The sequence below is a fragment of the Aegilops tauschii genome, chromosome 2, assembly GCF_002575655.3.
Source record: "Aegilops tauschii subsp. strangulata cultivar AL8/78 chromosome 2, Aet v6.0, whole genome shotgun sequence".
Classification (NCBI taxonomy): Eukaryota; Viridiplantae; Streptophyta; class Magnoliopsida; order Poales; family Poaceae; genus Aegilops; species Aegilops tauschii.
In genome coordinates, this window is record NC_053036.3 from 650,057,909 (window position 1) to 650,071,588 (window position 13,680).

A 13,680-nucleotide genomic window follows, 5' to 3' on the forward strand; every position below is an offset into this window, starting at 1 on the left:
CATTTTTAAAATCGGACCGAACAAATAAAACACGTACAGTCAACCGTCCCATTTCATCCTGCCCCGTGAAATAAACCGACCAAAATTCTATGGTGCCGAGCAAGTGGTGCACATGTGCTGCATCATTTGTCACCATCAGTTTTGGGGTAACCTTTGGAAAGGATACCCCGTCGTATACTTCATTTACAAGAGGGTCTACAGGTGGAGTTGCACCTATGATTTGATCTTTTTTTTTCTTTTCATCTTAAACCCCTTGATCATGGCTGACGGTGGCCAAGTCAAATTCCAGCATGTCCTGTCCCAGCGACTATGAAAGGCATAATAACTGTGCATTTCACCTTTCCAACACACACACACACAAAAAAAAAAAAAAACTGTGCGTTGCACGTATCTACGACACATGGGCTGTAAGGACGCAGCAAATTCCTCCTCCGCTGTATTTGTATTGGAGTGTTGCACGACAAGATTCTGACATGAGCGCGAGTTGTGAGTTGTGACCAAGTATTCATGGCGGACAGGCATGGCCTCACCGGCCTCGTTGCCATCTTTTAGATCAGCGTCGTCCGGTGGGTTGAGATTCTCTTGTCTCGCTACATACGGCCGAGGAGGATTGGGGCCGGACACCGGGTTGCTACGTCTCCAAGGTATCAACACACCGCGTGTCAATGTATTGTTGACGGTGATGATGCATGATAGACGAGTTCCATTGCGTCCAAGGATGTGCCATGAATTCAAATCTGCACTAGCTGCTTCTCTGCTCAAGGTAAATCCATTGGTATTACTTGATCAGACAGAATTAGCAATTTTAATCCCATTGCTGCACAAATTTTCTTAACACGCAGTCTGTCAGGAGTAGGAGTGGATTTGTTTTCTTGCCCTGCTCAAAGGAATTTACATTCTGTAGGAGGATGGGGTCCTGGCGATGCCGACGGTCCCCGGCGCCCCGCAGAAGCATAGTTTTAAATAGCCGGCTATAGCCCGCTATAGCTATAGCCTTTTCAGCAGGCTGCCGCTAAATGATCGCCTTCATAAATAGCCCGCTTTAGCCCCTTATAGCTGATTTGGAGGCCCGCCGCTATTTTTCATAGCCCGCTATTTAAAACATTGCTTAGAAGGTGCGCATGGATGCGGCGCTGCTGGAGGACTTCCTGTCCATCGCTGGCCTGTCAGGTCAGCATCCCGCTGGGCACCACGGCGGCATCCCGGTGTCGATCTCGCTGCTTGCAGGGCACGATGCAATAGATACAAAGTAAATAGATACAAGATTGTTTAAATGCTTGGATACTACCGCCTTCACTCCCTCTGTTTTTCCTGCCCGGTTCCTACTTGGTCAATATAGCTAGCTCATGGGGAGCAAAATGCTAACACTTTCTGACTGTTTGTAGGCACTGACACTGGTGGAGTGTGAGGGTGCCTGCAGCTTCGGGCTCTGGCCTTCCCGTGGATTGGTCTGCCCTGAAAATGTCGTCCCGAACTCCCGATGGCGCAGATGTTCTAACATCGTCGGTAATTTCAGTCTAGCTAAGCAGTGTCACGACGCTACTATCTGTGTTAAGATATACTTCCTCCGTAAAGAAATATAAGAGCGTTTAGATAACTACTTTAGTGATCAAAACGCTCTTATATTTGTTTACAGAGGGAGTACATCTGTTCATTCAGTTATATGGTTGCAGGCTAGAGATTCCCTACATTTACTCGTATGACCGACGAGCTGCTGCAGCCAGGGCATGTCGATGGCCAGCTCCGACGACCAAGCCGTGTCATCACTCCTGCGGACTGTTTCAAGATTTTGGGCTCTGTGGATGACCATGACCACACCTACGAGATCCCCAATGCTTCAGTGGCCAAGATATTTGGCAGTAAGTAGCTAGCATGAACTCCAACTCAACATGTGATGCAGTAGTAGACAATGGTAACCTCGCCGATAAGTTTTCTGAAGCTGGACTGACTGACATGTGATGCAGTAGTAGACAATGGTAACCTCGCCGATTTCATGTCCGGCAACGTTCCAAGCATCGGGAATTTCATGAATGACCGCTTTTCTGCATCATCATTGGTTGTGCCGGTTCTGTCCAAGATCTCGCACGTCATGCGAGTCCTCCAAAGGTTTGTTGGTTTCAGTCACAACCTACTTAACCTGTTTATGTTTTATTCCTCTGTGAGTTACGAGTACAATTTTGTGTCCGAACGATAATGCACACAACCATGCCGACTAGCTTCATAATTCTGTCAGACATGTTGATTCGATCGGCGTAATAATGCCGAGTGACACATGCATATCTTCTGGTCTGAATTCAAAGCAAATAACGCAGAATGGGTAAACACGGTGAAACCCAACCTCCACCCACGCATCCAAGAGTGGGTGCATGAGGCCATTGCATCGGTGGATGAATCCGCATCGGATGATCTTCATGACGTCAAGACCGAATTCAAGTCTGCCCTTGCTGCTCTGCTCAAGGTAAACTCATTCACTATTAATAGTCCAAACAGAACTTGCAAATTTAATCCCATTGCTCCTTGGATGGCATGGCGCAGACTAAGGTTTTTGATTTCGGAAACCAAATTATTTCGGAGCTCACTGAAAAATGCGAAATTTCGGAAATTTCGCATATTTCGGAAATTATTTCGGATTTTGAGATTTCAAGTTTCACTTAATTTTACTGAATTTTAACAAAATTTAAATTTGTTTTGAAATTAGTTTGAATCTGCATCGAAATTTCAGGGTAAAATATATTTCGCACCCCACTGAAATATGTGAAATTTCGGAAATTTCACTGAAATTTCGTTGAAATTTTTAACCTTGGCGCAGACTACTTCCTCATCGTCGTCGCCCAGGATCTCCACGAGGTGCTCCCAGCCGTGGTCCGGTAGCCTGGGGCTCGTTAGCTTAGCATAATTCTGTCATATCTTGCTGAATGCTCCAGTACAAGAGGTTGTATATTCTATCATAGCGTGAAGAGCAGAGCAGAGCTGCCAGAGTGTGTGGAGTAAAATAATCGCAAGCCATGCACAACTGTATTAACAAAGAAAATAGGAGTACCTCCTTCAAAAAAATAAAAATAACCCTGTGCCAGAAGGCTTACAGAACTAGACATATCAGCAAACCATGTTTACAAGCTACATGGCAGGGATAAACAGTAGGTGCATAAAAAGACCATGATAAATACTGGCACCTAAGCAAACCGTCTCATAGAGGCTAATTAAGCAAAAAAGAAACATTTTCTCTGCTCCCAAGTCTAAGCTTCTACCGCCTTCTCTTTGAGGCCCTCCTAGTCTTGGCGATTGGCTTCAAAACACGAAAGACTGCAGGACCATGTGCCGAGGCCCAATGCATACTGTATTCCGTCAGACCAGGTTGACGTATGAAAAAATCAATTGCCTTTGTTTGTATTTCCTCCTCCTTTTGGTGTAAGCTACCCCCGTCCTGGAATTCATCCGAGAGATGAGGTGCAAAGTAAACTTTCATCTGTAGAGGTGACCAGGCCTTTATGGCGTTTATACGCGCTTCATCAGTTGAGCTCCACGAGCAGTACTCAGAAGCTGAAAAACTGCAGGCAAATCTGAGGAACATAACTTCTTGCGGAAATCTGGTTGTTAACTCCGATGAGGTAATATTTCTAGCACAAGGCTTGTTGAGCCCATTAGCTATGCAACAAAATGGGTCTGGACTCAAATATGTAGTTAATTTAACCATGGGTTCCAGCCATACTGAATCGAAATATGAAACGTCTTGTGTGGGTAATTGGGTGAGTTCCCCAGTTGCATCTTCAACCAAAGACTTGAATTGAGGTCCAAGTGACTGCAAACATTTTGCGGTAATTCCAACTATGTTTGTGCTTTCGTATAGTCTTAGACTCATGAATAGTTCACAATTTTTAAGTGGCGCCTTGCGATCGTTGTAACCAAAACCTAGCGATGCGACTCTGCCATACTCTTCCACAGAATCCGTCCATATCCGAAGGTAGAAAGCCTTGCTTCCTTGCACCATGTGATAGTCGAGACCCTTGCCTTCAAGAAGATGTCTGATGGGAGAACTGAGAAACCTGTAGTGAGAAAGTGAAGATCCGGACTCCACGTCCCTGACAAACTTGTCGGCTTCCTTGACAAACCGCTCAAATCTTCCAACCACAGAGCTGCACAGCATATCTTGATTTGGGACAATGAAAGAGGGCAGCACAGTATGCATAATCTTTCTGCGTAAAGAGGGTACCACTTGCTGATGATCCCTCGCCTTGCAGAGCAGATCATCGCACTCCCTGAAGACATCCTTCAGTTTCTTCCTTAGGCGAAGCAACGGCACGATGGTAATGGGCATCATCTTGGTCCTCTCGAGCCCAACATGGAGCTTTATGTGCGCCATCTCCAGCCTCTCCATGAGTTCCTCCTGGGATGCCTTTTCGCTGCGGCTGCTGCACAGGAAGGAGACGGCTCCACTCACAGCCTCCTGCACAACTGCTGATGCTACCATTTCCCCCATCTTGTTTATTTTCCTTGCTGAAAAATAGAACCGGGAAATATGAATGAGATTCGCTGATTCATGAACCCATGATAGATAGAAGAATATATGCGTAGAGTGGGAGAGAAAGATGACCTTCTCCTTATCGATTTCGCCCTTAAGGGTAGCATGCAGAATCAAGCTGGCGAAGCAAAGTGAAGAGAAAGAGTAGATGGATGAGCTGGCTAGCTGACTGTAAATGCAAGAACGAGTGAACCAGTGAAGGAGCAGCCTAAATATATAAGAGAGGAACTGCTAGCTAGGAAGCAGCCAGGAAAATGGTGAACGCTTAAAGATAAGACGAAGCAGCGAGGAAAGTTGTGAACGCCGAAAGTTAAGAGGAAGCAGTGAGGAAAGTTGTGAACGCCGAAAGTTAAGACTAAGAGGAGTCAGCGAGGAAAGTTCACGTGGTACTATGAAATATGAATTGAGCGGGCAAAGCCAACTAAAGAGGAATGCCACTATGAAAAGTGCCACTATGAACACAGTGTAATTCTCGCTGTGGTGGGTCAATCACTCTTCTTTGACTTTGATTCCTTCTTTGGATTTGTAGGTTCGTATTTCTTCATCCTGTCCCCCATGCACAGATAAAAGACCCATGCACATAGTACACACAGGACACAATATCTCTCCCCTCTCTCTCCCAATAACAATCCATCACTTTTAATTTCGTTTTGAAAATTCAGAAGGTTCATATCTTTAATACCAAAATTTCTTTTTTGAAACTTTTTATATATTTGAACTCCTGATAACAAGTCCTTTAAAACAAGATTAGTCTCGAATACATTACAAATACAATTAGATTTCAACGATTCAATCCATTAATTTCACTAAATCTATTTTTGACTATTTTGACATATCGATTTCAATTATTTCAAGCAACCGATTTCAATTATTGTTTTTGAAAGAATGATTTCATTAATTTCATTTATTGCAATCCCTTTAGTTCGTGTAACTACCTAAATTTCTCTATCCTCTTTTCTCCAAATGTGTGTCACCACTCCACCATCTTCATAAATAAGCATGAATATGACAACCTTCCCTTTCTCATGGAAGAACATTGAAGTATCTGCCTTTGAAGGCCTGAGTGGCATGCCCCCCACCCCCTTCCTTTCTCCCACAAGGGGGGAAAGGCAGGAGGAGGTGGCGCCCCCCTTTCCTTCTTCTAGGGCCGGCGGTTAGGGAGGGGGCGCGGCCAGCCCCTCTGTGGGCTGGTGTGTGCCCCTCCTTGGCCCATTAGGCCCATAGACCTCCTGGGGCTTTCCCAACGACTAACCAGTGCACTCAGAAACTATTCTGGTGTCCGAATACCATCGTCCCATATATCAATATTTATCTATCGACTATTTCGAGACTCCTCGTCATGTCCGTGATCTCATCCGGGACTGCAAACAATATTCGGTCACCAAATAATATAACTCATATAACACTATATCATCAATGAACGTTAAGTGTGCGGACCCTACGGGTTCGAGAACTATGCAGACATGACCGAGACACCTCTCCAGTCAATAACCAATGACCGAGATTCAAAATTTGTTGGATAGGAGCGATTGCAACACATAACGGCAACTTGCTTTGCGAACTGCATTTGGACAGCAGAGTTAAGATTGGAGGTACTTGTGGAAACAATCCGGGCCACTGTTTTGGACATCCGTGTCAAAGATGGGTCATGGCCTTCTGAATGGGGAGGTCGAGTCGCTTGCTCAGTCATTGATGGTGTAATTGACGTCATGCCTGGGGATGAAATATTTACAAGAGTTAACATGTAGTGGCTACTCAAGATGAGAACAAGCATTACTAAGAAAAGCAGTTTTAAAATTGACATATCGATTTCAATTATTTCAAGCAACCGATTTCAATTATTGTTTTTGAAAGAATGATTTCATTAATTTCATTTATTGCAATCCCTTTAGTTCGTGTAACTACCTAAATTTCTCTATTCTCTTTTCTCCAAATGTGTGTCACCACTCCACTATGTTCATAAATAAGCATGAATATGACAACCTTCCCTTTCTCAGGGAAGAACATTGAAGTATCTGCCATTGAAGGCCTGAGTGGCATGCCCCCCACCCCCTTCCTTTCTCCCACAAGGGGGGAAAGGCAGGAGGTGGTGCCCCCCCCCTTTCCTTCTTCTAGGGCCGGCGTCCAGGGATGGGGCACGGCCAGCCCCTCTGTGGGCTGGTGTGTGCCCCTCCTTGGCCCATTAGGTTCATATCTTTAAAACCAAAATTTCTTTCTTGAATTTCTTTTTAGATATTTAAACTCCTGACGCCAAGACCTTTTAAAACAAGATTTGTCTCGGATACATTACAAACACGATTTAATTCAACTATTCAATCCATTAATTTCACTAAATCTATTTTGATTATTTTGAAATATCGATTTCAATTATTTCAATCAACCGATTTCAATTATTTTTTTGAAAGACCCAGCTGATGTAGTCGAACGGTTAGGTTAACGCGGTTGATGTAGTCGAACGTCTTCGCGATCCAACCTAACCTCGGAAGCGTTAGGTTAACGCGGTTGATGTAGCCGAACGTCTTCGCGATCCAACCGATCAAGCACTGAACGTACGGCACCTCCGAGTTCTGCACACGTTCAGCTCGATGACGTCCCTCGAACTCTTGATCCAGCAGAGGGTCGAGGGAGAGTTTCGTCATCACGACGGCGTGGTGACGGTGATGGTGATGTGATCCGCGCAGGGCTGCGCCTAAGCACTACGACGCTATGACCGGAGGAGTTAACTATGTAGGGGGCACCGCACATAGCTAAGAGAATAACTGATGTGATATGGGGTGCCCCCTGCCCCCGTATATAAAGGAGGAGGGGAGGAGGCTGCCGGCCCTAGGGGCGCACCATGGGGGGGACCGACTAGGACTCCTAGTCCAAGTCGGCCTCCCCCTTTCCTTCTCTTGGAGGTGGAAAGGGGGAAGGAGACGGAGAGGGGAAAGGGAAGGGGGGGCCGCACCCCCTTCCCCTTGTCCAATTCGGACAGCCCATTGGGGGGGCGCCACCTCTTGTGGGCTTCCCTCTCTCCCCTATGGCCCATAGTGGCCCAATACTTTCCCCGGGGGGTTCCGGTAACCTCCCGGTACTCCGAAAAATACCCGAAACGATCCGGAACCATTCCGGTGTCTGAATACCATCGTCCAATATATGAATCTTTACTTCTCGACCATTTCGAGACTCCTCGTCACGTCCGTCATCTCATCCGGGACTCCAAACAATCTTCGGTCACCAAAACACATACCTCATAATACAAATTGTCATCGAACATTAAGCGTGCGGACCCTAAGGGTTCGAGAACTATGTAGACATGCCTGAGGCACATCTCCGTTCAATAACCAACAGCGGAACCTAGATGCTCATATTGGTTCCTACATATTCTACGAAGATCTTTACCGATCAAACCGTAATGACAACATACGTTATTCCTTTTGTCATCGGTATGTTACTTGCCCGAGATTCGATCGTCGGTATTTTCATACCTAGTTCAATCCCGTTACTGGCAAGTCTCTTTACTCGTTCCGTAATGCATCATCCCGCAACTAACTCATTAGTCACATTTCTTGCAAGGCTTATCGTGATGTGCATTACCGAGAGGGCCCAGAGATACCTCTCCGATACTTGGAGTGACAAATCCTAATCTCGATCTATGACAACCCAACAAAAACCTTCGGAGACACCTCTAGAGCATCTTTATAATCACCCAGTTACGTTGTGATGTTTGATAGCACATATGGTGTTCCTCCGGTATCCGGGAGTTGCATAATCTCATAGTCAAATGAACATGTATAAGTCATGAAGAAAGCAATAAGAATAAAACTTATCGATCATTATGCTAAGCTAACGGATGGGTCTTGTCCATCACATCATTCTCCTAATGATGTGATCTCGTTCATCAAATGACAACACATGTCTATGGTCTGGAAACTTAACCATCTTTGATTAACGAGCTAGTCAAATTTCCAGTTAATACAATTCTAGCATGAATAATAAACTTTTACATGATATAAGGTAATATAAATAACAACATTATCAATGCCTCTAGGGCATATTTCCTTCAGTCTCCCACTTGCACTAGAGTCAATAATCTAGATTACATTGTAATGATTCTAACACCCATGGAGTCTTGGTGCTGATGTAATGATTCTAACACCCCATGGAGTCTTGGTGTTGATCCTGTTTTGCTCGTGTAAGAGGCTTAGTCAACGGGTCTGCAACATTCAGATCCGCATGTATTTTGCAAATCTCTATGTCTCCCTCCTTCACTTGATCATGGATGGAATTGAAGCGTCTCTTGATGTGTTTGGTTCTCTTGTGAAATCTGGATTCCTTCGCTAAGGCAATTGCTCCAGTATTGTCACAAAAGATTTTCATTGGACCCGATGCACTAGGTATTACACCTAGATCGGATATGAACTCCTTCGTCCAGACTCCTTCATTTGTTGCTTCCAAAGCAGCTATATACTCCGCTTCACACGTAGATCCCACCATGACGCTCTGCTTGGAACTGCAGCAACTGACAGCTCCACCATTCAATATAAATATGTATCCGGTTTGCGACTTAGCGTCATCGGATCAGTGTCAAAGCTAGCATTGACGTAACCATTTACGACGTGCTCTTTATCACCTCCATAAACGAGAAACATATCCTTAGTCCATTTCAGGTATTTCAGGATGTTCTTGGCCGTTATCCAGTGATCGACTCTTGGATTACTTTGATACCTCCCTGCTAAACTTATAGCAAGGCACACATCAGGTCTGGTACACAGCATCGCATACATGATAGAACCTATGGCTGAGGCATAGGGAATGACTTTCATTTTCTCTCTATCTTCTGCAGTGGTCGAGCATTGAGTCTGACTCAACTTCACACCTTGTAACACAGGCAAGAACCCTTTCTTTGACTGATCCATTTTGAATTTTTTCAAAACTTTGTCAAGGTATGTGCTTTGTGAAAGTCCAATTAAGTGTCTTGATCTATCTCTCTATAGATCTTGATGCCCAATATATAAGCAGTTTCACCGAGGTCTTTCATTGAAAAATTCTTATTCAAGTATCATTTTATGCTATCCAGAAATTCTATATCATTTCCAATTAACAATATGCCATCCACATATAATATTAGAAATGCTACAGAGCTCCCACCCACGTTCTTGTAAATACAGGCTTCTCCAAAATTCTATATAAAACCATATGCTTTGATCACACTATCAAAGCGTATATTCCAACTCCGAGAGGCTTGCACCAGTCCATAAATGGATCGCTGGAGCTTGCACAGTTTGTTATCACCTTTAGGATCGACAAAACCTTCTGGTTGCGTTATATACAACTCTTCTTTAAGAAATCCATTAAGGAATGCAGTTTTGACATCCATTTTCCAAATTTCATAATCATAAAATGCGGCAATTGCTAACATGATTCAGACAGACTTAAGCATCGCTACGGGTGAGAAGGTCTCATCATAGTCAACTCCTTGAACTTATCAAAAACCTTTGGCAACAAGTCGAGCTTTGTAGACAGTAACATTACCGTCAGCGTCAGTCTTCTTCTTCAAGATCCATTTATTTTCTATGGCTTGCTGATCATCGGGCAAGTCAACCAAAGTCCATACTTTGTTCTCATACATGGATCCCATCTCAGATTTCATGGCCTGATACCATTTTGCGGAATCTGGGCTCATCATCGCTTCCTCATAGTTCGTAGGTTCGTCATGGTCTAGTAACATGGCTTCCAGAACAGGATTACCGTACCACTCTGATGCGGAACGTACTCTGGTTAACCTATGAGGTTCGGTAGTAACTTGATCTGAAGTTTCATGATCATCATCATCAACTTCCTCACTAATTGGTGTAGGCATCACTGGAACTGATTTTTGTGATGAACTATTTTCCAATTCAAGAGAAGGTACAACTAACTCATCAAGTTCCACTTTCCTCCCACTCACTTCTTTCGAGAGAAACTCCTTCTCTAGAAAGGATCCATTCTTAGCAACAAAGATCTTCCTTCAGATCTGTGATAGAAGGTGTACCCAATAGTTTCTTTTGAGTATCCTATGAAGACGCACTCCTCCGATTTGGGTTCGAGCTTATTAGGTTGAAGCTTTTTCACATAAGCATCACAATCCCAAACTTTAAGAAACGATAGCTTAGGTTTCTTGCTAAACCACAGTTCATATGGTGTTGTCTCAACGGATTTAGATGGTTCCCTATTTAGCGTGAATGCAGCCGTCTCTAAAGCATAACCCCAAAACAATAGTGGTAAATCGGTAAAAGACATCATAGATCGCACCATATCTAATAAAGTACGGTTACGACGTTCGGACACACCATTACGCTGTGGTGTTCCAGGTGGCGTGAGTTGCGAAACTATTCCACATTGTTTCAAATGAAGACCAAACCCGTAACTCAAATATTCGCCTCCGCGATCAGATCGTAGAAACTTTATTTTCTTGTTACGATGTTTTTGCACTTCACTCTGAAATTCTTTGAAACTTTTCAAATGTTTCAGACTTGTGTTTCATTAAGTAGATATACCCATATCTGCTTAAATCATCTGTGAAAGTCAGAAAATTATGATTCCCGCCGCGAGCCTCAACACTCATCAGGCCGCATATATCAGTATGTATTATTTCCAATAAGTCAGTGGCTTGCTCCATTGTTCCAAAGAACGGAGTCTTAGTCATCTTGCCCATGAGGCATGGTTCGTGCCAGCTAAAGGATGGGTTTTGTCCATCACATCATTCTCTAATGATGTGATCCCGTTCATCAAATGACAACACATGTCTATGGCTAGGAAACTTAACCATCGTTGATTAACGAGCTAGTCAAGTAGAGGCATACTAGGGACACTCTGTTTGTCTATGTATTCACACATGTATTAAGTTTCCGGTTAATACAATTCTAGCATGAATAATAAATATTTATCATGATATAAGGAAATATAAATAATAATTTTATTATTGCCTCTAGGGCATATTTCCTTCAGTTGTGTTGTGTTAAGGATCTCTGTTTGTACTCTGAATTTGTTGTCATCATCGTCAAAATCTAGTTAATACACATACTCTGTCAGCTGTGCTCTTTATGGTATATATACATTGCATATGTTCGGACATAATCATGCACTACTAGGGAAAACCTTATACACAAAATCTTAGCAATATCGCGGCACAAAAAGAGACGCTACTGCTAATTAGCAGTAGCGCTGTTAGTAAAACCGCGCTACTGATGTAAACTTAGTAGTAGCGCGTGTTCCAATAGTGCGCTGCTACAAAAGTCCACCGACAGTACCCACCAACCTAAGTTTACCAACAGCGTGGTGCCACGATGCGCGCTGCTCCTAACTCAATAGTAGCAGCGCGCTTTTTAGTCACGTCGCTGCTGCTAATTATGAAAGTGTCCAGACGGGTGGCCCCGTTTAGCAGTAGCGCGTGTGCTGAAAGCGCGCTGCTGCTACGCTCTTATCAGTAGCGTGTTTTTCCACCCGCGCTACTGCTAAGACGCAGCACCCCACCACCTTTTCCCCCTCCCCTCCCCATCTCCTCTCCTCCCTTTCCCCTACCTCCCACATCCTCCCTCTCTCACTCTTCTTCCTCAATACTTCTCCCCCCATTACTCTCCCTCTTCTACCTACCTTTCTCTCTCTTCATTACTCCCATCTAACTACACCACCTCCATTAATGCATCTCCTTTCTCTTTTTCCTTCCCCCTCCACTAGTTGAAGTTGTCTCCTCCCAAATTAGCTAGCTAGGTAGATGTAGCATTTAGTTAAGTGACCTATTTGCCCCCTAACTAGATCTATGTTTGTCAAGAAGAGCTTTGTGCACTTTTGATCTCCCTACATCATCATCTCCACCGTGTGCTCGATCTCGAGATAGAGGTGATTAAAATTTCATGCTTTTGCAAAATGGAAATATATGTATGTGTGTGATATGATAATTGGGCAATATGATGGAAATTGTGTGTGTGGCATGAGTTGACGCCAAATTGTGCTTTTGAGTTGCCTATGTCTTGCCGAAATGTCGATTTATTTCCGTTTCGGCGAATTCCGGGCAAACTCTAGATCTATATGTCCTATTTTTAGGGAAGGTCATGCCGAATTTTTGTATGACTTTGATGCATGCACGCATTTTTATAATCAATTTGTTTATTATTACCGTGCAGACGTTCATGATGGTCAGTGGAACGATGGTGGACAGGTGGTTGCGGTCGGCGGTGCAGGACATGAAAGGAAATAACCAGACAGAGGTTTTATGTCCGTGTCGAAAATGCAAAGGAATAGTTTGGCTCGACCCCAATGACGATGGTCGTGTCGAAGCGCACCTGCTCATGACTGGTTTCATGGATGGCTATACTCGGTGGTTAATTGAAGATGAGGATGACGATGTTGAGGACGCCGACGGGGCAGGCAATGACGACACGGGGCAAGACGAAGAGATGGTCGATAATGGCGGCGGGGAAGAGGCAGGACATGGCGGCGGAGAAGGGGCTGGACATGGCGGAGGAGAAGGGGCCGGACATGGTGGCGGAGAGAATGACGTGGACTACACGCAGCAGAGTTCGTCGGTACTAAGTTCAATCGTGCGGGACCCTCATGTTCAAGCACTGCTTCGCAAGGAGACGAGTACTGAGAGAGTTGCTTCTAGAGAGGAGGCTAAGCTGGAGCAACTGGTGGTAGACTCGAACACTCCATTGTATGCTGGTTGCAATCCTGAGGTGACCCGCTTGAGTTTCACGCTCCAACTCCTCAAGACGAAGGCTAAAAACAAATGGACCGACACCAGCCTCGATGAGCTTCTCAAGTACCTAAAGGATGTTCTTCCCGCGGGAATCTATGTCCTACTAGTATTGATGAGGCCAAGAAGATCGTGTGCCCTCTTGATCTGCCACACGTTAGATACCATGCATGCATCAACGATTGCATAATTTATCAGAAGGAGCACGCGGAAAAAACAACCTATCCGGTGTGCAATGCTTCTCGATACAAGAAGGGCAGGAAGAAATGTCCCTAGAAAGTTGTATGGTACTTACCGATCACTCCCCGTCTCCAGCGGTATTTCGTAGATCCCAAGGAAGCAAAGCTAATGCGCTGGCACGCGGAGAGGAAGAAGCCCGACGATGGAGATGATCCGAAGCTGAGACACGTCAAGGATGGAAGCCAGTGGAGAGCGTTGAACAGCT

At 44.5% G+C, this 13,680-nt stretch overlaps 1 protein-coding gene across 1 annotated transcript; it reads right to left on the reverse strand.

Moving 5' to 3' along the window:
• Positions 1–3,022: 3,022 nt before the first annotated feature.
• Positions 3,023–4,720, reverse strand: LOC109745262 (uncharacterized). The gene is made up of 2 exons (XM_020304395.4): positions 4,592–4,720; positions 3,023–4,494 (listed from the first exon to the last, which is right to left on the reverse strand). Exon 2 carries the CDS (start codon positions 4,475–4,477, stop codon positions 3,245–3,247), a length of 1,233 nt encoding a protein of 410 aa, XP_020159984.1. The 5' UTR covers positions 4,478–4,494; positions 4,592–4,720; the 3' UTR covers positions 3,023–3,244.
• Positions 4,721–13,680: the final 8,960 nt, after the last annotated feature.